Source organism: Rhamphochromis longiceps, linkage group LG10 (assembly GCF_057381845.1).
Source record: "Rhamphochromis longiceps isolate RC_006_pf linkage group LG10, R_longiceps_female_GT1.1, whole genome shotgun sequence".
NCBI classification, from domain to species: domain Eukaryota; kingdom Metazoa; phylum Chordata; class Actinopteri; order Cichliformes; family Cichlidae; genus Rhamphochromis; species Rhamphochromis longiceps.
This window is the reverse complement of record NC_140566.1, coordinates 22,196,714-22,224,665: the sequence shown is the minus strand read 5'-3', so window position 1 is coordinate 22,224,665 and position 27,952 is coordinate 22,196,714. Positions and strand designations below refer to the sequence as shown.

Here is a 27,952-nt window from a genome sequence, read left to right as displayed (position 1 = left end):
CGTTTAAATTGCTTGTTTTCCTGGCACAGGACTGGTCCATAGATTTTCTATTGGTGTGAGGTCGGGGCTTTGGGAAAGTCATTCAAGAAGGGATCATTGTCCTCAATTTGAAGCTGATCATTGTGATCATGTTGGAAAATTCGGAGGTAGCTCCCCTTCTCCATTAAACCATCCACTTTGCGCAGTGTACCTGTACCACTGGCAGCTAAGCAGCCCCAGAGAATTATGCTACCACCACCAGCTTGACAGCTGGTGCATTGTTCTTAGGTTTGAAATCCTCACCTCCTTTACTCCTCCAAACATACCTCTTTGTCATTGTGACCAAATAGCTCAACCTTGGTCTCCTCTGACCATCAAACTTTTTTCCAGAGGACGTTTGATTTGTCCATGTGAGCAGCTGAAAATTCAAATAGAGCTTGAAGGTGTAATTTTGGAGCAGGCACTTGCCTTGCTTGGTGCCTTCTCAGTCCAGTGATGTAAAACACACTTCACTGTGGACTGCGGCACTGCTGTTCCACAAGTTTCCAGCTCACAGTAAGCTTGCTAGTTCCTGGTTGAGGGTGACAGTTTGTGTCTTCTTCCAGATCCTGGCAAAGTGGAGATGGTGACACATAAAAACAACTTTTACTTATGTACAGTAGTTTGAACCAATGATTTTTGAATCCACAGAAATTAAAATAAATTGACAAAACAGGGACAGAGGTTCCTGCAGGGTTTAAATTTTAGCAGTGTGAATATTTTGTGGTCTAGAGAATATCTTCTAAAGCTTTCTGGATAACACAAGGAAATATGTTTTAAGCTATTTAAGTAATACCCTCCTGTGAGTTATTTTACCATTATGAGAACACTGTTTCATTCCAGGTACTACATTTCACTGTAACGGTGAAAAGATATTAAAGCAAAAACGATTACTTAAAGCCCCCTCATAGTATTAAGTTAAAAACTGGAGGTGGAATATTGGTGGGGAATTATTTACAATAAACGTCACCATCTGGTTTTCCTGGGATTTAAAAGCACAAACTAAAACACACGGGGTCAGAGGCACCTTTTCATAGGAGGTGTTACAGGAATAAAACATCTTTTTGTGTGTTGTTATTATTAGTGGTTTTTCCTCACTATGTGTCTACATTTCATTGGACAGCAGATAATCAGCGCGAGTTTGCACATCACACTCTTGTGCTGTCCGTATGCACTAAGGTGATAAACCAGCTGATGCTTTTCTCTCCTTGAAAAGCCTTCTGCTTTAAGATGCCCTCCCCGGACTCGAGAAGTGGTCCAATCGCCCTCGTTTCTCAGTCACCTGATTCATGTGCTGCCATTTTACACACAAGTTTGACTGACAAAATAAATAAATAAATCAGAATTGGCCTATCGGAAACCTCAGCAGAGAAATACACCCTTTTGTAAAGAAGATTAAAAAGACTGGTGATAAAAATCACAGCGGCTGAGGTTTCATGCAGCCAGCGCGGGGTGCTGTGTGCGAATCAGAGAGGCGCTTGCAGTCGGATCTGTGCACACGTTCAGAGGCGATACCGGGTGAAGAAGGAAAAGGGGAGGGAAAGGACAATGCTACAGCCCGTGTCTTTGAAAAATTAGTCTTCAGTCATGGTGATGCCGCATAGATTTCATAATCATCGCCGGCCGTCTTTCTATCACTGACATTGCTTTTTTGTGATTCAGCGCTCTGGCACGGACTCTGCGCCGGCATTTCACCCTCAGCAGCGTCTATTTCAGGGATACTGTAGATTATATTAATACACTGACCAGCTTTGGATGCAGGCCGCTCTGACAGGCTACACCGATTTTCTTCTTTTTTACAAGCAGGTTGATTATTTCTGCAGCTGGGCCACCCTGTTGCCCTGCGCTGGATTTTTGGATGCTTCTCTGGATGGGTGACCGTTTAACGCTTTATTTGGCCGCCGCATGAATTCTCCCACCGGATCCTGGTCCGTGTACGCTGCTGTCCTCCACCACCACCACCTGCTCCTCCTCTTCTCCCTCCTCTGGCCGATTCTCACAGAGGGCACTACCCTCCTCCTCCTCCTCTTCCCTGCCGCTAAAGACATTTTGATCGTCCTCCCCGGTTCCCCCCACCCGGACTCGACCATCACTCCTCCGCCTGCCTCCTCATCCTCCTCCTCCTCCTCCGTAACATGTCGGGACAGTCTTTGACCGACCGGATCGCCGCCGCACAGCACAGCATGACCGGGTCTGCCATCAGCAAAGCCGTCTGCAAGGCCACGACGCACGAAGTCAGCGGACCCAAGAAGAAACACCTTGACTGTAGGTTAAGCATACCATCACTGCTTACTGTATAGATAGGCAGCCTGCCTGCATGCATGCATCAAGCGACCAGCATCTTTTTCCTCACAAAGGGTAGCTTGTATAAACAGCATTACGCTCCCCCCTCCCACCACCTCTCTCTCTCTCATCCGGCCCGCTTATGTTCACAGCTTCTTTAATTAGGCACCGTTACATTCCATTAGATTAAAACGTGATTTACGCAGCAGCCGAGCGCACACAGGCTCCACCACTGACCATCAGAGCAAGCGGAGATCTTCTTCGTCTCTCTTTTTTTTAATATAAGGCGAGAGGGGGGCAAGCCAGGCATTATCTGTGCATGTCATTCAGGGGAAATAGGCCACTCTGGTATAAGCTAATCATATTGCAACCAGTGTAGGCCTATCCATTATTAATGCCACTATCAGGAGCAGCAGCAGCACTGCTGGAGACTCTTCAGTACAGAATGTGCGTTATTGTGCAACATTTTTCTGCCATGCATTCTCGCTGATAAACGCGCTGCTGGTCAGTCCTAAAGGTGCTGAGGACCCTGTCAAGGTTTTAGGAAGAGCAGTGCACTTTTTCCACTCCCCAGCTAATTGTCTATGCAATCAGTAGCAATGATGCACACAGTGATAAAGAGGATTTCTCACATGTGGATTGCATCAGTGATTATTAGGTGGCTGTTAGGTTAGGTGGCTTTTCTGCCTCACTATAATTACTTGACATGATCAATAGAGAGCATGGGTGATCAATGGCACTGCCAGTCACACTCACATGCAGGCAGACAGACAGCAAGACAGCGAATCTGGAGGAAATGTGGATAAATCAGTCAGAGAGAGACCATGAGGCAAGTGGCCAAACAGCCAGTCATCCAGCTACACACCCACCCACCCAGTCAGTCGGTCGCCTGGCAGGTTTGGCAGTGGATTGGTCAGTCATGTCCACAGCAGAGGGTATCATTGTGGATTTTGGGCTCCCTTACAAGATATGCCACCAGGCATTTCAGTGTAATATATCTAAAGAGGGCTGCCTCACTAAAAAAAAAAAAAAAGAAGAAGAAGAAGCAGGAAACACCCAGTGGGGGCTCAGAAGCAGGTTTCTCTGAGCATTTACGATGAAGGAGCCCTTTTGTGACTCTAGAGCAGGGGTGGGCAATTCCAGGCCTCGAGGGCCGGTGTCCTGCAGGTTTTAGATCTCACCTTGGGTCAGCACACCTGAATCACATGATTAGTTCGTTACCAGGCCTCTGGAGAACTTCAAGACATGTTGAGGAGCTAATTTAGCCATTTAAATCAGCTGTGTTGGTTCAAGGACACATCTAAAACCTGCAGGGACACTGGCCCTCGAGGCCTGGAGTTGCCCACCCCTGCTCTAGAGTAATTCCTGCTGCTTTGATTTCATATTAATCTTACCTCGATGGTGGCAGGCGCTCAGTGTTAATTATTAAGTTTTTTAGAGGCTGATGTTTTACGCTATACACAGTTTCACACATCCTTGGAAAAATAAGTAGAAGAGAATCAAACCTACTGAAGGCTCCACGTTCAGTATCGCCGCAAGTGCATCAACAGACTGGCACCGGTGCTCGTTTGTTATTGTGCTCGCCACAGACGCCCCAGTTTTATGAGAACATTGGACTCCTGCAGATATTAAACGACAGAAGGTCATCCACCTTCAGCGCCTGCCACGAGTGGGTGTATCTCAGAAACTAGTAAATGTCACTTAACTCAAGGGTGAGAGCAGAAAATCTTAAAATAGAACCGGAGCATTTACATGACAAATGTCCATCTGTCAAGTGGATTATAAAACAGTTTTTGTCACGACTCACAAGGGCAGAGAAGTTTCTCTCAGAGTCGGTCAGTTTATTCTGGTGAAGGTGGTTTATTCTCCTTTTCCACATTGATACGACTCCTTTGTAGATTTGATTCACTCTCATGGATGTGTGAATCACATTTTTTAGTTAAATAAGCAATTTTGTACTGAAGCCATTCAGATGCAGCTGTTCGAATAGATGCCGCAATAAAATACTTTCTATATCCAGCTAGAGAGCCTCTCTAAGCCAACATCCAGCACTCTCTCTCATCCGCATTAGGGCACACTTTTAAGGTTAAGGAGGCGATCCAGGAAGGAAGTGTGTTTGTCATCAGGCGGTCAGTGGGCCTGAGCCTTAATTTGACTGAGAGGACCTTGGTGGGGAAGTGAATAAAGAATGCAAAGAAAAGGCAGTGAACACAACTGCTCTCAAGGAGCTTCTGATGAGTCAGCTGTACAGGACTGCGTGCAATCACAGGTCTCTTTGTTCAACCATCAATGCATCTGAGACTCTTTTCTAACCGAACCTGCGTGGTAAACTCAGGTTATGAGAAAACAGCGGACATTTGGTTTGTATTTTCAGATAATGCAAAGCTTATTATAAAAGCTCTCTGCATGGAGGACACGAGCGAGTGGAGCAAACTCGGTGTGGCTAAAAGAATACAGAGCTGCTGGGAAGAAACTGTTCAGATTGGAAAGAAAGAATCTGTTAAAATAATCTGAGGTTAGTTTGATAAGCAGAGTTAAAATACACTCTAGTTGTTATTGAGCCACCACAGCAGGCACAGCATAGAATAAATGCTACGCACAATAAATCTATTCAGAGTGACCAAACCCAGGCCTCCTTTTTTCCCCCCCCTCTTACGGGGTCATGACCTTGCCGCTGTGGTAGGTGACTTCAGTGGCAAATGTTCATCTTTGATGACCCACAGCAAATAATGAGCATGACACACACACAAACACAGGGTAATGACATAGTAGAAGAGTAATCAGGCTAAAAATTACCTTCTGCCCCCAGAGCACAGTCAGCAGTGGTATTCACTGTATGATTTCTTTGCTTGTGCGTCACTGCTGAAATGCTGTAGCGTCACGTTGTAGATTTATTCAAAAAGAAGCTAATTGTGTCGAGAATAATTATCTGCCTTTTTTGCTCCGATGTTCTTCGCTTTTGGCCTCTCGGCTGGATTCAGTGAAAGGCAGCAGCGAGAAAGAGGAAGAAGTGACGACAGATGAGCAAAAATACAACGGATGACGGGGCTCAGCCGCACAGGCGGTCAAACAGAAGAGTAATATACATGAATCCCCCCCCCTCCCCGCCACGCACACACATGCGTACTCTGACATCTTGTAGTTCAATTACACGCTCTGAATGATATTCACTTTTTTTTTTCTTTCTTTTTTAACGCCAAGGCTTTAAAACACATGGGAGGGAAAAAAAAGTTTTTATTGCATTTTAAAGTAAATCTCTCTTTATGAGCTCAAATCCCTTCAGTCATGCATACTTTAAAACTCTGCTCTTACATTTGATCCTAACCAGTATTACAGGTGTCTTAAATTTAGCGCCGTGTTGTCGTGTAATCGTGCAAACCTTTGCACGCTTGCAGCATAAATCTCACTTCTTTTTGTGTTCTTTATCTGCATTTTTTTTTCCTGTGTGGATTTCGGCTTATCGATAATCCCAGCTGGCAATCGTGCAATCAATACTTCATCATCATCATTGTCATCATCATCACATCCCTCTGGCTATTTGCACAGCCACACATCGATGGTTAAATCCCAGCTGATGAATTGTCACCCAAAGGAACAAATAGATTGGGACATGGAAATGTAGTAATTACCCTACTAAAAGTTAAATATCTCTAAACCTCCAGTGAATTAGTTAGTGGTTACTCACAGGCAGTGTAAAACTGAACACCTTTTGACCTTGTCTGCTGTTTAGTTACAGCTTGATATAGATGTTTGGGTTTTTTTATATTTATTTATTTCTGAATTTCCTAGGATCATCCTTCAAGCTCTGCTTTTGAGCTCAGCTACCTCTAAATATGAGGCAAATATGTGGTTATTTTTCCACTCTGTTGCCTCATCTTACATCGTTTTTATTCAAGTGTCACATAAAACTACTAGAAGCTCTAGTCCTTGCAGTTTAAAAGCCCATGAACATAAAAGCAAACATACAGGGTTTCAGAGAAATGGTCCTAATTTAGACATGGAATGCAAGAGGCACACATTAAGGATTTTAAAGGAGGAATTGAGGATTTTATTGTTGCGTATATATACATATATCTATTCAATATGCGTTAGTTTGGGAATTGTTTCTTGTGCCAATTTTATTGCTTCCTGTGCATGTTACATTTTCTGCTTTCAGATGTAGGGAGTGGACAGACCTTTGGCTTATATTTGGCCCTAAAGCAGGAGACCAAATGTCATGACATTAATGCAGCAGAGTTGAGAGTCTGACAGTCTTGGCTGCGTTCGTAATTCATTGTAGGCCAAGCTGGATGAGGTGACAACCTATAATCAATACTTTTACACTTATTATTGGCTGTGCTGTTCCTGCTGAGGCTTTCGCAGTCGAAACTAAAATAAAATAAGACCAAGCTGAGTTGGATCGAAACATCAGCTGCCGCTGGTCGCTGTTGCTTACGGTGTGTTTCGACATGCAGTCAATGGTTAATCAGGGTGCGAACCGGGACTCTTTGGTATCCAGCGTTTCAGTGGCTGCAGAAAACCTCATCAAGCTTTCAAAACAAAACACTGATAACCTCTGATCCTGCAAAAAAAAAAGAAAGAAAAAAAGAAGCAGATCTCAGAAACCAAACAGCTTTCTCAGTATCTCAGCACACAGATGCTCCCCCGTCTGCCTGTGACTACACTGGTTTTCTCTGATTGCACAAGGGACTCTTTAATTTAGTTCCTTTCATTATAATTGTGCGACACACTTTTGTTGCTGGTGTCTTGTTACCAAATTCAAGTGAAACCGCGGATCGTCCTGATTTCACATTTCTCATCTCATCTGGTAACATTTTAGATTCATTTCTTCTGTCTGTTTATCACTTTTGGTCCCAGTGTGTGTTTTACCAGGATTAGCTGAGACCCTGTTACCAGCTGGCCTTTAAGCAGCCTGCACAATCTGACTTTTAACAGCATCACTGAGAATTTGATGCAGATTGTTTATCCAGGAAAAAAATCTCCAGCTTGCTGATAAATGTCACTGAGCAAATAGCATGAGCTATATATTATGAATGCACTCTGTATAGTGTGTTTATAAAAAAAGGTTTTTTTACTGTAGAAATGCCCCAAGTCAAGATAAGAAAATCTGTCCCTGAAGATTTTAACAACCTTTCGTTTACAGTAATTGAACATTTCAGAATCACATAAGTGGATCTGTAGGCTATGCAGTCTGTAATGCACTGTGTAAAACATGTTTGCACCATTTTACTAGAAGCCTGCAAGTCTTTGTGCTTCAACAGATGCCAAACATACTTTGCATTTTGCTTCTGAGCCCAGTTCCTTAAAGAATGTAGGGCAACATTCCTGCAACCCATCCCAGCAACACTTCTTATCTCTATTTAATTATTTTTGTTGTATCTACAAGACTGAGCACAAACAAAAACCCCACTCCTCTGTTTCCCTGCCAGTTCTCAGATGTGAACACGCACATGCGAGCACACACTCGACCTGTCGTTTGCCAGACCTTTGAGTCTGACATACAGCACCGAGCTGTTTTTCCCCCTTTTTTAAAACGTGTTCCACATTTGCTTTAAACGGCCAATTTACATTCTAGATGCGACTCTCGGATGTTAACTGTTGGGAGGGTGGGGGTCATCTGTTTTAGTCCATCATCGCTAACAAAGATGCTCGGGAAGAAAACTCACAGTCAATATTCATCATCACTCCATTCATCTGACAGTTTTTTTTTTTAGTTTTTTTTTCCTAAATAAAATATGTGTCGCTTAAGTTCATTACGCGGGAATGGAATCGACCTTGCAATGTACCTTTCCATCTTCTGAGTTGATATTTTATTGATATTTTTGTAGAGGAGGCTGGCAGCGTTGCTGAATTACAGTCTCAGATGTGCATTTGGAGATACATCCATCTATAGAGACTATATCATTCATCGATATCATTAATCCATCATTTGTTCATTGAGGCGAGATAAATGCACCGGTCAATATGACTTCAGTCTGTGTGATTGTTCACTCCATCAGCAACTGTTGCTTTTATTCACAATGACTTACAGTAAGTGAACAGGCGGGGTTGGAGTTTATTTGTGTGTTCCTTCACCTTGCTTTCACACTTTTCTCCAGATTGTTTCATGGGTCATCTTTTTTTTGTCTCCTCCAGACCTGATCCACTGCACCAATGAGCTGAACGTCAGCATCCCCCACCTGGCAGACACACTGCTGGAGCGCACAACTAGCAACAGCTGGATTGTGGTTTTTAAAGCGCTCATCACCACACACCACCTCATGATGTACGGCAATGAGGTGAGTCAACCCGCATCGACGTATGGATGCCCGGGGAAATTCAGAGGATGTCTGTCCCCTCTGATCTTGTGACAACAGGAAAATTATTTGTCATCCTGACAAAAAAACGCTTGTTTTAAAGAGATCTAAAACGCACTATGGTGCTTCTAAAATGATCCGTCTCACTGTTTTTTTGAGGTCAACATTTCCTGAGTGGTGGGACGTGACTTGAAAGGCCAAAATGACTCTGCCGAAGCTCTAAATAAAAATGTAGAAAAGCTTATTCATCTATTTATCAGTATTGCTCTTCCAATAGAAAAAGGCACCAAATAACCTCTCATTACCAGTGACTCCTGTGTGTGTTATCAATTACCTACACAAATTGTCACTAGGCAGCAAAAGATGACGATCAAACCATTTCCTGTACAGTCTAATACTCTGTGAATGAGCACGAGAGAGACTCTGAGCTTGCTGGTGTTTTGATCGATCCTAAATACTTTGTAGAGATTTCTCTCCAACGCACCCTCAGTGAGATTCTTTGAAACCGTGTCTTCCATGTGTCCAGCAAGGACAGATGAAATACTCGGCTGACATTTCAATGGCCAGTATGACAAATCGCAGCGCTCCACTGCACACCCTGCGAGAGCAGCGACCAAAAAACATCAAACATGTTAAATGATGAGCTTCTGAGACTAGATAGAAGTGCCGTGGCAATGATTACTCCGGGGACGATGACCCTTTCAGAGCATGTGAGCAACAAAGCTTTTAGTGACATGAGCAGTGACATGATGTTTTAAAAATTTGTCAGGGTTGTTTAAATTGGGCGTTTTTAGCCTGGCTTTTTCCTCACTGGTTTTCACCCTGGCCAGAAAGACTGCGTGTTTACAGGCCTCTGAATTGGCATCAAAGCTTGCTTAACGTGATCTGATCCTTTTAAAAAGTGGATGCTGGAATGGGTTTTGCTGCAAATGGGATATCAGTTAAGGAAAGAAGGGGTTGTTTTGTATTGGTAGTGAGGGCAGATTGTGAAGCTAGATCAAGGAAAAGTCGTATGAATCAGCTCTTAATGTTAAAACACCACAGCGAGCTGACTGACCTGATCCACCCTGGCAACCACGACTCAAATAAACCAAACAAATACATGTAGCTTTTTCCAGAGGCTGCCTTTTTTCTCCATTGAGCTCTTAATTGTCTGCCTGCTTTCAGTTGTTACAGGAAAGTTAATCTGCTTCTTTTCCCCCTGGGTAACTCAACCTAGACAAACTACATCAAGCCTGGACATGTTTATGAATGCTGATACAGTTTTCAAGGATGTCAGTGTGTCTGTTTCATACAGTTTCAGGAAGATTATTTCACTGTTCCCTTCTTGGCTGTGAAATTAGTAAAAGGCAAAAAAAAAAGTAGGGCAAGAGCTTTCAAATAAAGACGGGGCAAACGGTCAGTGAAACAAGTAAGAAAGTGAGTTACACAGCGATAGCTAATATACCCAAGTTTGGTAACACTGGCTACTATAAGATGCTAGTCAAACCCGTAGACTGTATATTAGACTTTGTTGTAGACACAGTGATGTCACCCACTGGCTTTAATGTTTGCCGTTTTCAATTTCTAGCACCAAATCACAACAACTGTGGCTTCAAGGTGATTTTTTATTGTAAGGTCAAGACCCTACAATAATGCAAAGACAACAGGAAAAAAAACCCAACAATAATATGATGCGACAGCGGGAAGAAAAAACTTCCTTTTAACAGGAAGAAACCTTGACAGAACCAGGCTCAGCGAGAGGCGGCCATCTACTGCGACCGGTTAGGGGTGAGGGGAGGAAGACAGGACAAAGACACACTGTGGAAGAGAGCCAGAGATGAATAATAACTGATGATTAAATGGTGGTGTAATTTTTGCAGCCTTAAATCTGCTTTTGTGTTGCAGATGTTGTTTTTTTTTTTTTTAGATCAGATGCAACTTTGAACAAGCGCCAATTGCTAAGTTAGCAGCTAATGCTGACTAGCTTAGAATTTGGCCATGTGCAGGTTAGAGAGTGCACTGCTGATAGCAACCACTGGTTACTAATGAGAAATGTGTTATCCCTGACCATTTGGTGAGCAGTTGCTGGAGATTGTTAGTTGAAATTTGGAGCAAAGAGGTATACAGGGGTTATGAACGCTTTGGGCAACAAGCGTTGGGCATTGACAGCAATTTACACTATATCTATAAACACTCGACAATTACTCACTGAGTGGTGGAGAAGCCTTAAAGCATAGCAGTAAAATATGTGCAAAATATATGGGCAAATGTTGAAGCCTGCTAGCAAACAAAGCAATCACAAGAAGGTTTTTGGTGCAGCACCACGAGGTGGCTGTAGCTCAGAAGGTAGAACAAGATAATTGAAAGGTTGGTGGTTCAATCTCTGGCAGCTCCAGTGTTAGCTAGAAAGCACTTAGGTGCAGAAAAAAAGTCCTTTTATTAATGGATGAATAAAGCATATTGTATAAAGTGCTTGGAGTGCTCCAGTACAGTAGAAAAGCCCTCTATAAGGACCAGTCCTTTTAGCATTTACCCTCTTTGCAAACCACTTGCCAACTGCTCAGGGAATACGGTTTTCCTAGACCTGCATGACTGAGGCCTTAGCAAAGTGCATACACAAAATGCCAGGCCTGTGGTGCTTTTTCAAATTCTTCTTCCGAGTTTCCGTGGTGACATGAACAAAAGTCTGTCACAGATACAAACTTTGGTGACCTTTAAATTACGTACGAGCAACGTATGTGGATTGAGACATGTGAAACAAACACAAATGGAGAATATAACGTCACATTTGCAGGGAGGTGGTGAATATGAAAATCAAAAGAATCGTGATTTATAATAAATCTTTTAAAAAAACATATAGATGCTAAAAATCGCTGCACGTGTGACGATGTTTGTGCAAGGTTTCATTCATATATAATTATAGGTAGGGTAGATACACAAATATATACATATGCTATGATCTTTACAGTAAGATGCCACAGATATTCTAATTATTGATAACATATAAATACAATAACACTAGATTTTAATTCACTGAAAACACACAGAAAGCACAGATAATATTACAGTGCACAGTAATATTATTTGTCACACTACTGCATTAAAAAGGCACCGAAACAATAAACAGAGTTCAACTGGAAGGTACATTTTATTACTTTTAAATGTAACTTTGCAAAAAGAAGAACTTTTTTTGTCAAACGTTACCTGCGTCACCCAAGCCAGCACAATTACCCTCTGAAAAATGCAGATAAAGCTGCAACATTTGTGTACATACAGGCTGCCCATGTGGCAGTTTGGCCTTGACTTGAAACTGTCAGGCCACAGAAAGAGAGAAATCACTAACTCATTCTTCTGTTCTTTTTCCTTCAGAGATTGATGCAGTACCTTGCCTCCAGGAATACACTCTTCAACCTCAACAACTTTCTAGATAAGGCTGCACTACAAGGTGATTTAATGCCATTTGGCTCTTTGTAGACTCAGCAGTGCTGTACATCTAACAAAATGACTTTATGTCGGACTCTCGCTGCCTCTGTAGCGCTATCAATAAGCTGCTGCTCAGACGGACCAAATCTGAAAAACCTACAGATGACTGTACCCTTTGTTTGTTACAAAGGGTGCGGAAAATTAAAAAAACATGCTTGGTGACTTTTTAATTATATATACAAAAGGAAAACAAGATAAATAAGATAAGATAAGATAACCTTTATTAGTCCCACACGTGGGAAATTTGTTTTGTCACAGCAGGAAGTGGACAGTGCAAAAGTTATGACGCAAAAATTAGAATACAATAAGAATAAATACAGTACACAGCTGTACAGAATAGAATAAAATAATATACTATATACAGTAGAATAAAATAGAATAAAAATATACAATAAGATAAAAATAGAATACGAATGCTATATACAACTGAGTAAAGGTAATGCATGAGCACTGGAAATGCGGGTTGGTCGCAAAGAAGCGACTATATTTTTAATTAAAATAAGTGTAGCTTCTTAATCTAATGTGAAAATTGGTCAAGCTGATCAATCTCTAACTGCAGCACCCTCTCTCTGCCCTACAGGGTATAACATGTCAACCTTCATCAGACGCTACAGCCGCTACCTGAATGAAAAAGCCATGTCTTACAGACTAGCAGCGGTGGACTTCACAAAAATGAAGAGAGGGTAGGATACTCTTGCTTGTAACACTTTGCCTGTTGTTTATCCTCTGCTTTACCTGTATAGTAGAAACAGTAAATATATTTTCTATTTTTCCTTAAATGTACATTTATGTTAACAAGTAGTCATTGCAGCCCCAAGTGGCAAATGCATGTCTTGTAAAAACAGTGTGTTCAAAATGGTTTCTATTTTTGTGTCAAGTGGTCTTGTGCCTATGTTTGAGATGAGCAACACAACAGTTTTGTTTGCATATGGGCAGCCAATCAGAAGACAGTAGGACCTTAAAGAGACAGAGCTAAAAGGGCACAGAGAGTAGATGAACTGAGCCTTTGAGTAATAAAAGCTTAGAGTCGCTGTTAGTGATATTCTAGAACAATGTTGAGCAAGAAATTGAACAGCCTTTGATGCTAAAATGCTGTATTAGAGTCAGTATATCATAACTGCAATCTTAAAACATTGTAATTATAAGCTAGTGGTCATAACAGACCAAACAAAGGAAAACAATTACAAGTATTGAACCAACAAAGGATGATTGTGAGGTTGGTTTAGGACATGCGTGAGGACATTTTTACATTTTTCAGTGGGGAGGTCAGAGTGGGATTACATCAGGGTTAGATGAGGTCAGGCAGGACCTTCAGTGGATTATAGTGTTTGCAGATGATAGTGTGACCTGTAGTGAGAGTAGGGAGGAGTTGGAAGAGAGCCTGGAGAAGTGGAGGTATGCTCCAGAGAGAAGAGGAAGAAGAGGAGGGAACAATTGTAAAGTATGGTTTAGAGATGCCACTAACAAAAAGACCAGAGGCAGAGATGAAGATGCTCAGATTTTCACTGAGAGTGACCAAAATGGACCAGATCAGAAATGAATACATCAGCGAGACAGCTCAGGACGACCAGTTCGGAGATAAAGTTAGAGAAGCGAGGCAGAGACTGTTTGACACGTGCAAAGGAGGGCTAGTGGATATGTTTGATGCTGAAAATGAAGCTGGCCAGGTAAGACAAAAAGAGGAAGACCACAGAGGAGGAAGTTACATACTCTTGATTTTCAGTACATCACTTCCTCTACAGGCTTGATGAGTTCTGCGTGTGTTCTCCTGTGTGATTCTTAGGGCTGATGGTGTGATGCGCACCATGAACACAGAGAAGCTGATTAAGACTTTGCCCATCATTCAGAACCAGCTGGATGCACTGCTGGATTTCCAGGTAAACATCTGCCTTAATCGCTCCAAACCCTTTAATGTAAGCAATTGTAGCTGTCACTTCAATATCTCATCTCTCGTTCGTTCCTCCTATCGTCCAGCCAAACTCCAACGAGCTGACGAACGGAGTGATCAACACAGCCTTCATGTTGCTGTTTAAAGACTCCATACGGTTGTTTGCCGCTTATAACGAAGGCGTCATCAACATGTTGGGTACGCACGACACGGCAGATCCTGAGTTCATCTATCTTTAGTTCGTTCTATATTTATGTGGTAATTTTCCTCTGATGTCAAGATCACAAGACTGTGACTCCATCCAACTCCACTTAATCCTTCTTTAGAGAAAATCAATTTTTCCTCCCACTGTCTTCCAGAGTTCAATTAAGGGCCACTGTGTAATGATCAACTTCTTTTCTTCCATTAATTATTAAGGCAGTGAGGTGTGAGGGTCTGATAAGAGACCATCAGACTCTATGATTTTATTGTAAGTGGGAGTCTTAATGAAAATTAATTTCATCCTGCATGGACAAGAATTGGACAGGCCTAACAGGGAAAATCAGTACCAGATAGATTTTTAAAAGTTGTTTTTTACAGTATACACTGCTGCAGGTCAAAGTAAATTCTGTTTTTGAGCTGTTTCTCGTCTTCTGGCACGCAGAGAAATACTTTGACATGAAGAAGAACCAGTGCAAAGAAGCTTTGGAGATCTACAAGACCTTCCTCAACAGGATGACCAAACTGTCCGAGTTTCTCAAAGTGGCGGAGGTAACGTCTGTTTGTCCTGCCGCTCTTCGATGGAGTTAAACACCTGTAAAGACGATGGGAATATCTATTTGGAGCGAATCTCAACGGCCTTCCTTCCTCTCTGATTTTATATAAATATATTAAATGCTCCTTTCTCATTTCGTCCTGTCACTCAGGAGAAATTTAATCTGCAGAAAAGCGCACTTGAACCTGTTGAGATTTGCTCCAGACTTCTGTTACCCCAGGAACTGATTTACGGTCAGTCTTCTCAGACCTAAACTGACCGCAGATCAGCCTCCGGGAGCTTCTTCTCTTTAATCTTCCAAGTCTCTTTTTTGCACTAGATCTTCTCCTGTTTCTGTCCCTCTCTTGCCCTGGCCTAGGGAGGGGTTTACTTCAAGGCAGTCATTAACGCCAGACTCTTATAGGCTATCAGAGAGACACTCATGTAGAGCTTCCAGTTGAGAGACCCCTCGTGTGCTGCCTGTTCACATGCCTGCACTGCATGCCCAAGCAAGCTCTTTTTCTATCACTATCTCTTTCTCTTGTTCTAATAGCTTAATTTCCACCCTATTTCTTTTTTTTGTTTTGTTAATAAATAGAAGTTTCTTTTATTTTTAAATGGCTGTTACTCCGTTAACAGCTCTTGCTGGGCTTCACAATAAATATAAACAGTTTTATGATCTGTAGACTGCGCAGAGTAATCGTGTACATCTTCAAAAGCTGCCTCGCTGCTTGGTTTCGTTCCCATTTGGAAGAAGGTTTGGGATGCAGCCACTTGATCCCAAAGAAAGAGAGAAAAAAAAGGAAAAAGAAAGAAAGACTAACGTTGACTTTAAGGACCCATTCATTTTACCTGTCTAACAAAATGTGTTTGTCTGTTTGTGTGTCATCTGTGCTCCCCCTCCCCTTCTTCTTTCTGTTCAAAGTCAACATTAGTTGAGTGTCTTCCTTTTGGATGTTTCTTATCTTGCAGTCACATGACCTGTTGTCTGCCCTCTGTGCCCTGCCTGTCTAAACAGTCGTTGTGCTCAGCTTTCATTTCCAACCAGATCTCATCGTGTGTGTATTTATAAGTGTGTGTGTGTACATGTACTGTGTGCGTGTGCGTGTATATATATATACATATATATAGGTGTTTGTATGCGTGTGCATGCGCCTTCCTCCTCTGTTGTCTTTTCTTTGTTTTCCTTTACAGCCACTGCATGAAGTAATGAATGCTTGGGTTTGATTCTTCTTTCTCCCTCCTCCTCCTCTTCCTCTTCTTCCTTCAACACGCCTCTTCCCTTTATTTTTTATTACTATGTGGTCTATTGGGTTTCTTTCTTTCTTTCTTTTTTTGGTTATTCCCTGATTTATTGTTACATTTGGTTTTATTTTTATTTTGCCTCCCTCCTCCCTCCCCCTATCCCTCCTTCCTTTTTTTGTGACACAGCGAGTTGGGATAGATCAGGGCGACAGCCCCGATCTCACACAGGTCAGTCTACATCTCATCTCAATCAGTCAATCAACCAGTCAGTCAACCAGTGTATTAAATCCGTCAAAGTCAGTCCCATAATGCTTCATTCTAAACGCTCCCGTTCCCTACTCACCCTACAGACCTGCCCACACTGCAGCTGCCCCGTTCTCCTCCTCTCTTCTTCACTCTCCTTAACTCCTTCACTTTGTCTCCTTTTCTGTCTGAATCGAGAATAGAGAGGACACATGCAACTAGCCTGAAAGCAGCATTTCCCCCCCCCCCCTGACAATTTTTAGTCCTGTTTTCCTATCTGAATCCTTGCAGAACAAATTTTACTCTAAGGTAAGATTTTTTTAAATCAGTTTTTATGCAGCACAGCCACAAAAGTTTTCAGTCTCTCTCTCTCTCTTTTTTCAGATTAATTTTAGACTGGGGCATATAATATGTCAGAATTTTTTCTGGCAGTCTTTCAGGCATTTTCCCAGTGTAAATATCAAAGCTTGTCTGTTGACTCAAAGGCTTATCATACAAAAAAAAAGTCAGCACAACTTTATGAAATAGGCTTTTGTCCATCTAAGCAGTGTTCACATCACTTTCTGAACAGAGTATGTCCCTTTGTATTATTAGCTGTGGGGAGAGCAGCGAATGGTTTTTGTTAAATAGGTTTCTGCAAATATGACTTGGATAGGTGTACATAATGCCATCATAAGTACTGCATACTATGCTATGGTCCTTGAATACAGCTTATCCTTTTCATTGGATTTTAACAATGTGACAAAAAAAACTTAAATGGAAAAAAGTTGTTTTTTCTTTTTCTTTTCTACATTTATGTCGTGTTTGTAGTGCTTATGAAGACCTTATATGCCCTTATTCAACAACATAGTGAACCATGCCTTTACTAAGCTCTAGATATGTGTCTGTTTTAATTTTAAACTTTTAGCATATTCTAGATTTCTCTGAAGAAGGATGCCCAGAATTCGCATTTTACTCTCTTTCCCCCTTAAAATAAGTATATGAGAAATCTTTTCTTTGCTTGTTGTGTTTGCCTTGTGTTCTCTGGTGCTGAAATGTAAAGCTCTGGGTGAAAACTGTGGTATCACATGTGGTCCAAATGAACCCATCCATCCTTTTTGTTTTCCAGTAATGAGTGCAGGCCAGCTGTTCGATGTGTATACCTGGTTTTTTCACCAGATGTTTACATTTGACTGAGTTAACTTCCTTGGCTTCCAGCGGGACACAGTTTTGGTGCTTAGCTCCAGTGATTACTTCCTCAGCCAATCAAACCACTAACACATGAATCTCACTGTGGAATCCACAAGTTAACTCTTAAATTTTGGATAGTGATTTTCTTTCTGTGTATGCGTGTGTAAGTGTGTGTGTTTACGAGAGCATTTGTGCACTGCTGGCCTCTGCATGGGCTCGTTAGATGGTTCACAGACGTGTTTGTTGTGTTTCGACTCTGGAGCCCCGCAGCGATGATGCTCTGCTCTGTCCCGACCTGTCAGTCCTGCTGTGGACTCGCTTGCATGATCCAAAGCTAACATGTGCATGCTGGCCAACCAAACCTGATGAAACCAAATGAAAAAAACAAAAAAACAGAACAAAGAGCTGTCATAGAGTAGATAGTGAATTTGAGGGTGATGTCTAAATTTTGCTGCTGCTTTGTGTGTGTGAGAGAGAGAGGAAATGAGAAGTGAGGAGAGGAGGGAAAAGCGAGCTAAGTGCCCCAATTTGCCTACTTGCCCATGGTTGTAATCTGCTGAACCCCACCCCCCTCAGGCTCCCAGTTCTCTCCTGGAGGCTCTGGAGCAGCATCTAGCTTCTCTGGAAGGCAGGAAGCTCAAGGACCTCTCCACCGCCAGCAGGTATGATCAGATCACAGACAGGCACCTCAGGCCTGCTGCATCACTCACTTAATGCTACTTTTAAAACTATTATTTTTGCTACAGCTGTTCTTTCCCTTACTGCTACCAGCATTAGCACTACAGCAACCATGGTGTACTGCTGATCTGCCACCATGAATTTTACTACTGCCAGATTTTTACAGTTTCTCTTATAGCAAACATAAAACTTGCATTTTACCTACATGCATCATATGCTGTTGCTTAAATGATACTTACAATCAAATTTTACTCAAAGTTCGTTTCTGATCACTACTTTGAAACATTTCAACCGTGGGTCATGCTGATGGTGCCCAGATAACTAAATGGGGTTTTTTTTTAGCTTTACATGGTGTTGTTAAAAAGTATCAAAGAGTAAAGTAAAGAATATCCCCCCCAAAAAGAAAAAGAAATTTAAAGAGACCTGTAAACCCTGTGTGTGTTTGCGGGTGTGTGTCTTACCTTAAGATCCAGCACCTTGTCCAGTGCAGTGTCATCTCTCTCCAGCACGGGGATCTCTCTCAGCCGCATGGAAGACAAGACGGAGGACAACCGACTGCAGCAACACAAGGTGAGTCAAACCTGTCCACATACTGTGGACAGGTTTGCACAGTTCATACATACCACGTGCCAGAACTATTGCAGGGATTCAACCACAATATGATTGCCTGTGCTTTTAGGTTCTTTTGTCTTCTATGCTAGTGAAACACTCTGAAATCCGTTCACGTGTGTGAACCATGTAGACCTCGGTGTCTTAAGACTTTCTGCCCTCCACACTGTTGTTAAAGTTGAATAGACAAGTGCATTAATTCTGCAGTACAGTGAAATACGCTGTTTCTCTGTAGTGTACAGAGATGCACACAGAATAGAAATGAACTCTCAGTCTACATACTGCACTCCTGCAGTGGAGTTTATTCTCAAACAAACCATCCTGGCCTTTCATTTGATAGTAACAATTTAAAGGAAGATTAACCCTTGAAATACACACTCACTGGATGCTTTGTTATTTATGTCTAATAAAATTCTCATTAATGAAACTATTAAACTGGGCAATAATATGGCAGCAACTCATTTAGATGAGTTAAAGAATGTAGACATGGTCAAGATAACCTGCTGAAGTTCAAACCAAGCATCAGAATGGGGAAGAAAGGTGAGGAGACTTTGCATGTAGCATGGTTGTTAGTGCCAGACGGGCACTTTCCCACACAACCATCTCTAGGGTTACAGAGAAAATATCCAGCAAGATGCAGTTCTCTGGGAGAAAATGCCTCGTTGATGTCAGAAGAGAATGACCAGACTGCTTCAAGCTGATAGGAAGACAACAGTAATTTAAAAAAAAAAAACACTCGTTACAACCATGGTATGCAGAAGAGCATAACACATCCAGCTTTGAGGACAACCTTAATCGCTTTTGGACAAAAGAAGATATGATCTGATCTGGTCTCATAAAACCATGGATCCATCCTGCCTATATGGATGGTTCAGGTTGGTGGTGGTGTAAGGATGTGGGGGATGTTTTCTTGGCATACCCCTTGATACCACTGGGTATTGTTTAAACACCACAGCCTGCCTGAGTATTTATGACTGCAGTGTACCCATCTTTTGATGGCTGTTCCCACCAGCAACTCTAACTGGCTTCTTGAACATGACAATGAGTTCACTGCACTCAAATGGCCTCCGTAGTAACCAGATCTCAATCCAATAGAGCACCTTTGGTATGTGGTGGAACAAGTAATACTAGATGTGCAGCTGACAAATCTGCTACCATGTCAACATAGACAAAATCCTTTGAGGAAAATCGCCAGCACCTTGTTGAATCGCTGCTAATAAGGATTAAGGAAGCTCTGAAGGCAAAAACAAAAAAAGAGTCTGACATAGTACTAGCAAAGTGAACCTTGTGTGTATTATACTAACCATAATCATCTACATTGTGTTGATGTATTCTGTCTAGGAGGACGGTCACAAAGTGATCGACATTCAGACACCTAACGTGTCACCCAGCACCCAATCAGTGGGCAGTGCCAACAGCAGTGGAGGGGCCACAGATCTCTTCTCTAACTCACCTATTGTACCCGTCAACAACCAGTGAGTGTATTGTCTGCGCTTATATATAGTTTCTACAAAGAAAAAAAGTGCCTCCTATCTATACTGCTAAAAAGAGTGTTTTTTGTATTAGTTAAATGTCACAAGTCTATTTCCTTGATCTTATCCTGATATTTTGTCCAGTTACCCTACGTCTTTAGATGAAAGCCTTTAGCCTTTACATTTTTAGAATAAAGTGAGGAAAAAAACTGTGCTTTCCACTCCATTTTCCTTCCTGCAGTGTGCCAAACCTGACTAGTGAGCTGTTCACCCTGCAGCCTAACTTCACCCCCATCCAGACCACACACACTGTGCCCAACAACAACAACGCCTGGGGAGGTAGGACCACGCACGCACACGCACGCACGCACATGTACACATAATCATGTTAACGTACAATGAAGCATGAGAGTAAATTCCCACTCACTACCTCACACACACACACACACATACAAACAAGCACACGCTTAAAGCATGTTATGCTTTGACAATGACAGCTAGCTTCTTCATGCTTTTTGACTCATTTCTTCTCTTTTCACGTTACCATGGTTACCTGTGGACATCAGGTGACTTGCTAAAGCCATCCCCACCCACTCAAATTCACAGTCCTGGAGCCCCGTTGCACTCTGGGAAGATGCTGCCCAATGATTTGGACTCATCCTTAGCCAACCTTGTTGGGAGTGAGTACAAAATGTGCAAATTTTCTCTTCACATTTTCCCTGTTAACCAGTCTTGCTGTGTCTCCCTTTCAACTGATGCTATGTTTATTTTTGTTTTATTTCTTCTCCCAGACCTGCAGTTTGGGGGGACGCCAGCTAAAAAGTGAGTGGGTTTGCCTTACATCAAAAGCCGAGCCGCAGGCAGACGACTGCTGTCGGATCTCTCACGCTGTTCAATGATTTTTGCATCCTCTGTGCACCTGCAAATGCACGTGTTAGATCGTGTGTGTTTTTGTGCATCAGGCCAGAGCTCCAGTGGAGTCAGCTGGTAGAGAAGAAGCCGACGGGTGGTAGTGGCTGGCAATCGAAGACCATGTGCACCAGCACCAACTGGACTCACACCACCCATCCCATGGCACCTGCACCCATGCCCGTTCCTCAAATGGTAAAATAAATGCTACAATTACTTTTTAATTGCCTGCAAGAGTTTGTGCTTGTGTCATCAAGGTCCTGTGGTTGCACTTACACTTCCTCTGACACTTTTTTCCCCCACTTCTGCTGCTTGATTAGATGTCTTCTCAAGACAGTATGGGTGTGAAGGTTTCTGCTTTATTAACAGTTTCTCCAGTCTCCACTTAGTATGGTTGGTTAATTTGGGATTAAAATATAATTTCACATATAAATTTCTGTAAACCAAAGCTAGCTATAGGTGGATGAGGGATCCTAGGTGAATTTCTAAATGGATGGGTTTGCTCCAGCGCGATGGCCAAGAAACTGAAAAGGTTTCTGGCTTCCATGCTGTTTAGTCAGTTGCTTTATCGCTCATTAGTGTTTCCCTACTGGCCGGTAGACTTTACAATGTGATAAGGTAATAAAAACAAAACAGCTTTTTCTAGGCGCTTCTGAGCTTTTAAAACTGGAACCCCAAAGCCTCAGCTTTTTTAAGATAATGATAAAAACTGACATTGCGCACAGTTGGATTTTTCTCCCAAAAGTCTTTATAGATGTCTAATAATTGTGGTCATGTGAAAGAGACCAAGTGACCACTGAGAAGATTGGCAGTGAGGCTGTATCCAGCTCTTTCAATGCATCAGTACTTTTGAAGGAGCTCCCAAATGTGTCTGTGCCTTTTGTGCTCCATGCCAATTATCTACACGTCTCTTTAATTCAGTCTGGTTTCATCCTTTTAATTTTGGACTGATTGACCTCTCAACTCAAACTGCTCATTTTCTCGGCAAATGGTTTGGAAAGATGGTGGCACGCCTTGAATGGAAAGTAGATGATTTTAACATGAGGAAAGTGCAAAAAATTCCGCTTTATCTTCTCTGCCTGTTTGGAGAAAGAGAACGGGCATGGCTGTGATTGTGGTATGCGGAACTATTTTAGAGGTCTTTAACTGTTTTTCTTTTCTCTCTTTCCTTTAACTCGACAGAATGGGATGATCTATACTGGCTATGTAAGTTTCTTCAGCCCCCTTTCCTTCACTCCTCGTTTTGTCCACGACATCCTCCAGAACTGCACTGCTTTGCTTTCTTAATCATTTTCCTTATTGTACTGTCTTAGAACTGCCCTTTTATCCCTTGTGGTGTCATCTTGATTCAGTGTTGTTAAACGTTAAAGCTGATTTTGTTTAACAAGATCTTGTAAAAGCCGAATGAATGGGAATATTTATTTGGCATAAAAAAACAAAAAATGACTTTCTTTGAGGTACATCTTTGACAGATTAGAAATTAATTGCCCTAACAGAATTAGCGTTAATTTTAATTTATTTCTTTTGGTCACTATTAAAAAGTATTGTGCATTACGCCCCTCCCTGTTTTTCTGTACAGGCTCCAGCACCAGTGGCTTTTCCTATGACGACACCCCAAGTGCCTGTGTATGGAATGGTAAAGAACAACTTCCAGTCTTATCGTGGTCTTACAGTCAGAGATTTTTAATTTATCCAATAAATACTGTTTATTTTTATTGTTTTGTCTCGGTTCACGTTGCTCTGTTTACTCCCCACCTGTTTCGCTCCCTCATACTCTTCTCCTTCCCTGCCTGCTCTCACCTGTGCTCTGAGAAGCTCCCTCCTCAGATGAATCATCAGATGGGGGGCATTCCCATGATGCCCCCACAGCATGTCATGTATAACCAGCCTGTCCTGAGACCCACCAATCCTTTTGGACCCATCCCAGGAACACAGGTAACATCAGCCCTCACAAAAACAAGCAGAAATGTTAATGAACATGCCAGAGAGCGTGGGGACAAGAGCATAGCATATGGGCACTAATGGGATCATCTCAAGTAGTGCAATGGTTGTACGCAGTTGTGTTGCACAAAGACCAGAGCGTTCTCACTCCCGAGGCGTAACATGTCGACGTTTTGTCACGTCCCGCGGCGTTCCTGAGGAACGCGAAAGGAGACCTTCGGCGTTCTTATGGTACGCGGCGGGTTATGGCTGGAATCCAGTGCAATGACGCTCCCGCGGTAGTAGACGTTCCAGCCCTGTATTCCAGCCCTAAACCTAACCTTATCCCTAGCCCTGACCATAACCTTATTCCTGACCTTAACCAGATGATGATGTTAAATAGCGTGTTTCTAAGCGATTTGAAGAAAAAGAGCGAACATCTGTAGGTTCAGTCCATTCGGTTCTCTTATTTCCTCTTTTTCCGAGGTCGTCATTTAGGAACGTGGTGGGTAGCCGAAAACGTAATATGGTGACGATTTGTCACCTAGCGTAAAATGTTACGCTTTGGGAGTGAGAACGGGTACAAAGACACAAGTTTAGTAGTTTTGCCTCTGTACACCACCACAGTGGATTTTAAATCAACCAATCATGATGTGATTGAAGTGTAGACTTTCAGCTTTAATTCAAGGGGTTTAACAGAAAAATTTGACAAACTTTTTTAGGAATTGCAGCAAGTTTTATAGATATTCTCACATTTTCAGAGGCTTCGCATTAATTGGACAGTTTACTGAATGGAAATATAGAGTTTTTGCAAAAAGGTGCAAACCACTGGTTACACTCAAAAACAGGAAGGCCGCATTAGACTGTGTCAGAAAAAGAGCCTGCACAGTTATGAAACAAATATTTCGACAGGTGAAACCGAGATGGTAAATGGCCTGTATTTATATAGCGCTTTACTAGTCCCTAAGGGCTTTACATATCCAGTCATCCACCCATTCACACACTGGTGCTGGCAAGCTACATTGTAGCCACAGCCACCCTGGGGCGCACTGACAGAGGCGAGGCTGCCGGACACTGGCGCCACCGGGCCCTCTGACCACCACCAGTAGGCAACGGGTGAAGTGTCTTGCCCAAGGACACAACGACCGAGACTATCCAAGCCGGGGCTCGAACCGGCAACCTTCCGATTACAAGGCGAACTCCCAACTCTTGAGCCACGATCGCCTGGCTACCAATGGAATCAGGTCACTAGTGTTTAGTGATGATGTAACTGCAGATAGAAGTAGTAGTATGAATTCTAAAGTGCACAAAGCTATACTTTCTCTATACTCTCTCAGATTGCAGATCTGACTTCCCAGTGCAAATGATCCATAGCATACTGCAAGAGCCACCCAAGAGTTTCTCAATGCAAAGAAATGGGAAATTCCTCAACAGTGAAGTCAGTCACCAATGAAGTATATCCTATATATACACAGCATCCCAGCTGTTTTGTGGCTACATCGATGTAGTTAAACGAGCAGGCTGGGGCCGCTGGTTAGCTTGGCATAAAGTGATGCCCCCACAATCCCACAACTTGGCATCAAATAAGAGAGAAAAGTGATTTTCTTTAGGGTTATTGGTGTGCTGTTTTACTTTTTCTTTGTTTGTATTCTTTTTTACTTTTGTTTCTGCTCTTAATGCTAAGGTAAGCTATCCAACTTCTGTTCACATGCAAATCACATGTCAGAAAATAAGTGCAGTTGTCAAGCTGTGCATTCCTTTGTAAACCATAAATCAAACATGCAGCTTGTCTGGGTGCTTTTTTTGTATTTTTCTTTCTCCTTACACTTGACCAATTACAGATAATCTGACACCACGCAGAGCAATTTTGAAAGCAGTCACAATACAGTAGGGGAAAAAACTGCCTTGTTGAAGCAGCAGCAGCAATGCTATTACAAACATGACCAATAAAAAAACAAAATGTTTAGTAGGTAATAAGGAGGGTGTGTGGATGGAGAAACTGCCCAAACTAAATCATCTGCAAATATTGGACAGCTCTAACATTTATGGTCTTCAGTGCGTAGCTTCTGAGAAAAGCAGATTATTGAAGCAGAAACAGATAAAGGAGAAAACTGGGAAGTAATAGGAGCTATTTAAATGATTTGAGCACATTAACGGGCTGCATTGCACATCTTAAACCGATGTGTACCAGCACAGAAACAACACGGGCAGAATATTGCTTTGGTACAAACACTGAATCTGTGCCTCTTCAAGTCCTCGGGAATAACAGAGGCCACTCGTTCATAGCTGTTTCTCTAGGGGTGATTAGCAATGTTCAAGTAGTGGCTCCATCAAGAATCTCAATGATGAGTCATGTTGTCAGGTAATTTAAAAATTGACCAGGAAGTGTGAAGAAGAAAAAAAATAAGTTCACTGCGAGCAATCATCAGCTGCAAAGGTTACAAGACTCACAGGAGCACAAACAATCAAGTATATTTTGACCAATTATTCAAAACATAACAGAGTAATATAATTGTTTACTGAACAATCACCGCTCCGAGGTGCTGTTTTCTTGGCACTGCGGCAGCTAATACGCTTGTCAATAGATGCCTGAACACTTGATGAGCTGTTTTGTTGAACTAAATTACTCTTGCATGTCTCTCACCCCCCCACCACCCCGTCCTCTGCAGATGCACTTCATGTAGGGGATGATGTTGTAACCATGGCAGCAAAGCTGGGAGAGAGAAGGCGAGAGGAAAGAGACAGAGAGAAAGAGTCGGCAGCGAACGCAAATCCAGAACCAAAATCCAGCGCAGGGGAAAGAAAGAAGAGGGCAGAGAGGAAGAAAAAGGGGAGGGGAGAGGACGAAGGAGAGAGGAGGACCAGAGGATGGATAGAAGATGAAACGCTGATGTCAGTTTCCATGTCACCTGACCCTCTAATCTCCTCTCCTCTCTCCATGTGGCTACTGATCTCTCTGTCTTTGAATCTATAGTGCTGGGGCACCAGAGGCTCTGCATTAGTCCCATTCATCCTCTGCTTGATTTGCCAGTTCAAATGGCAATTACGACCTGTGATGACACTATGAGGACTGACAGCTCGTTGGAAGTGCAGAAGCTCTTTTGCCATTTCCCCCCCGCCCCTCACCCCATCATACTGATAATTTCCTGTATAAAGGCTTACCCGCATCTCTCTCCATCCCTCAGCTGAATCAAACTTGGAGGACACGCGTCTCTTTCTCTGATTGGATCGTTTGCTGGCACTTTACTCTATGTGACCTTTGCCAAGGGTGTATTTCTGTGTAGGTGATTTTTTGCATCTTGTTCCGATTGGTTCCCGGTAACGTGTCATCCATCCGTCACCTGATGTCAGAAGTTATTGATTTGAATGCGTGCGTGTGTGTTCGTGTGTCTGCGCGTGCGTGCGTGCGTTCCTTTTTCTACATTTCAGCGTGCTGCATCCACGTATCCATTTGAGTCTTTTTATGAGCTCCATTTGTTCTTAATTGCCAATTTCACAGAGAGAATCGGGCGTAAAACAATTGGCACGCTTGTGTGATTGTGGATGGACGTGGAGCTGTGTAGGGTGTGCTACAGCGTGTGTTTCTCTTTTGGTACCTGATGTCATTAATGTGTTGCCAGGTACCAACATGTTACTGCACTGGAATTAACTGATGAAAGCACTGAGCCAGACCCAGGCATCACATTTGGATGTAAACAAACCTCCGCTACTTGGGGACGTGATGTACACACTGTGTTTCGTTTCGTTTTTTGGGGGGGTTTGCCCTCTTCTACAGGCGTGCAATATCATGCAATCTCATTATACACCCATTTGTAGCCCGGTTAGAAGCCTTTTTCTGCTGTAGTGTCAGAGTTCCTGTATGTCCACATGAGATTTCTGTACAAAATACTGTTGATTTTTTTTTTTCTCGTTTTCTAAGCTGTTCTGATAACAACTGAACTGCTCTAAAAGTTGTGAAAAATGCACTGAGAGCCACACAGGAGGTGAGTTGACATTAGGTGAATTTCAATCTAGCAATCAGTAATGGTCGAACTCCCAGCTGTATGATATCCTCCCTGTCCTGAGCATTTGTCCTGTCCAAAATTAATCTCCTGTCAAGTCCTTATCACCCCCACCCTACCCACCCCAAAAGATAATAAAATTTAAAAAAAAAAATGGATGAGGGTAGAAGTCTCACCTCCACTGGGAGGATTTAAAGAGAGCCACTGAGAAGCGAGTTATTAATGTAGAGTGGAACGTTTATGGACAGGACAGCTAAAGGTCAGTCTGGAGCATCAAGTGAACGACAGCAGTGGAAAGCAGCTGAGCGTAATGTCTGTCGATCGCGGCCCGAGCAAAGCCCGCAGCGACGGCGCGCAGATTAATTCGGACAGCCAGAGACAGGGAGGCTCTAATGAGACATTAAATGTTAATGTGGATTTTCTAGGAGATCCAAGGTCGAGTTAGACTCACAGTCAGATGATATATATAAAAATATATATAGCACAAACCTTCAAAGAGGGGACAATGCTCTGCTGCACAAAAACCTAAAATCATTGCTGGGATGTACAGTCGAAAGGGGCAATAATCAATTGGGTATGAAGTCGTTTTTTTTATTGGTTGTGTCCGTTCTATGTACATGTACTGTATGTGTGTTTGTGTGCACATGCCTTCCCATAGAGATAAACAGGGTCATGTTCCTCGGTTAGAGGTTACACATCTCTATCGAGCTGGTAGCTTGTACTAACTTAGCAATGAGTGTTTTTGTGACCGTGTCTGTACAACATCACATCATTTTAAGGTGGCTCTAGGTTCACTCATCTGCTGCAAAACGCAAAAAACGGGGGGGGGAAAGAAACCCCCGAGTCATCAGATGTGGAATCAGTCAAAGTGAGTCTGAAGCAAACTTCTCCAAAGAGCTGGAAGTGCACATGCTGGTGATTTCTAACAAAAAAAAAAGAAAAAGAATCGCAACTGTAACTGCTGGCTATGTAAAAACCAGTCTCACCGCAGCTACAACTTTACTACCAGCAGAGAGAGATTT

General features: G+C 42.5%; 1 protein-coding gene across 5 annotated transcripts; it reads left to right on the top strand.

Moving 5' to 3' along the window:
• Nucleotides 1-1,330: 1,330 nt before the first annotated feature.
• LOC146660911 (phosphatidylinositol-binding clathrin assembly protein-like) lies at nt 1,331-27,952 on the top strand. 5 transcript variants are annotated; one of them, XM_085420985.1, is made up of 19 exons: nt 1,331-2,283; nt 8,437-8,579; nt 11,949-12,024; nt 12,643-12,745; nt 13,846-13,939; nt 14,037-14,148; nt 14,594-14,700; nt 16,115-16,156; nt 17,918-18,003; nt 18,526-18,589; nt 19,970-20,103; nt 20,342-20,439; nt 20,667-20,780; nt 20,892-20,922; nt 21,063-21,204; nt 22,192-22,215; nt 22,589-22,645; nt 22,825-22,944; nt 25,599-27,952. In XM_085420985.1, the coding sequence occupies exons 1-19, from the start codon at nt 2,154-2,156 to the stop codon at nt 25,611-25,613; spliced, it is 1,692 nt and encodes a 563-aa protein (XP_085277111.1). In that variant the 5' UTR covers nt 1,331-2,153; the 3' UTR covers nt 25,614-27,952. The 5 variants fall into 5 exon arrangements, with proteins under 5 accessions (XP_085277111.1, XP_085277109.1, XP_085277110.1 ...); XM_085420983.1 differs by having other exon boundaries at nt 18,487-18,589; XM_085420984.1 differs by lacking the exon at nt 22,192-22,215 and having other exon boundaries at nt 18,487-18,589.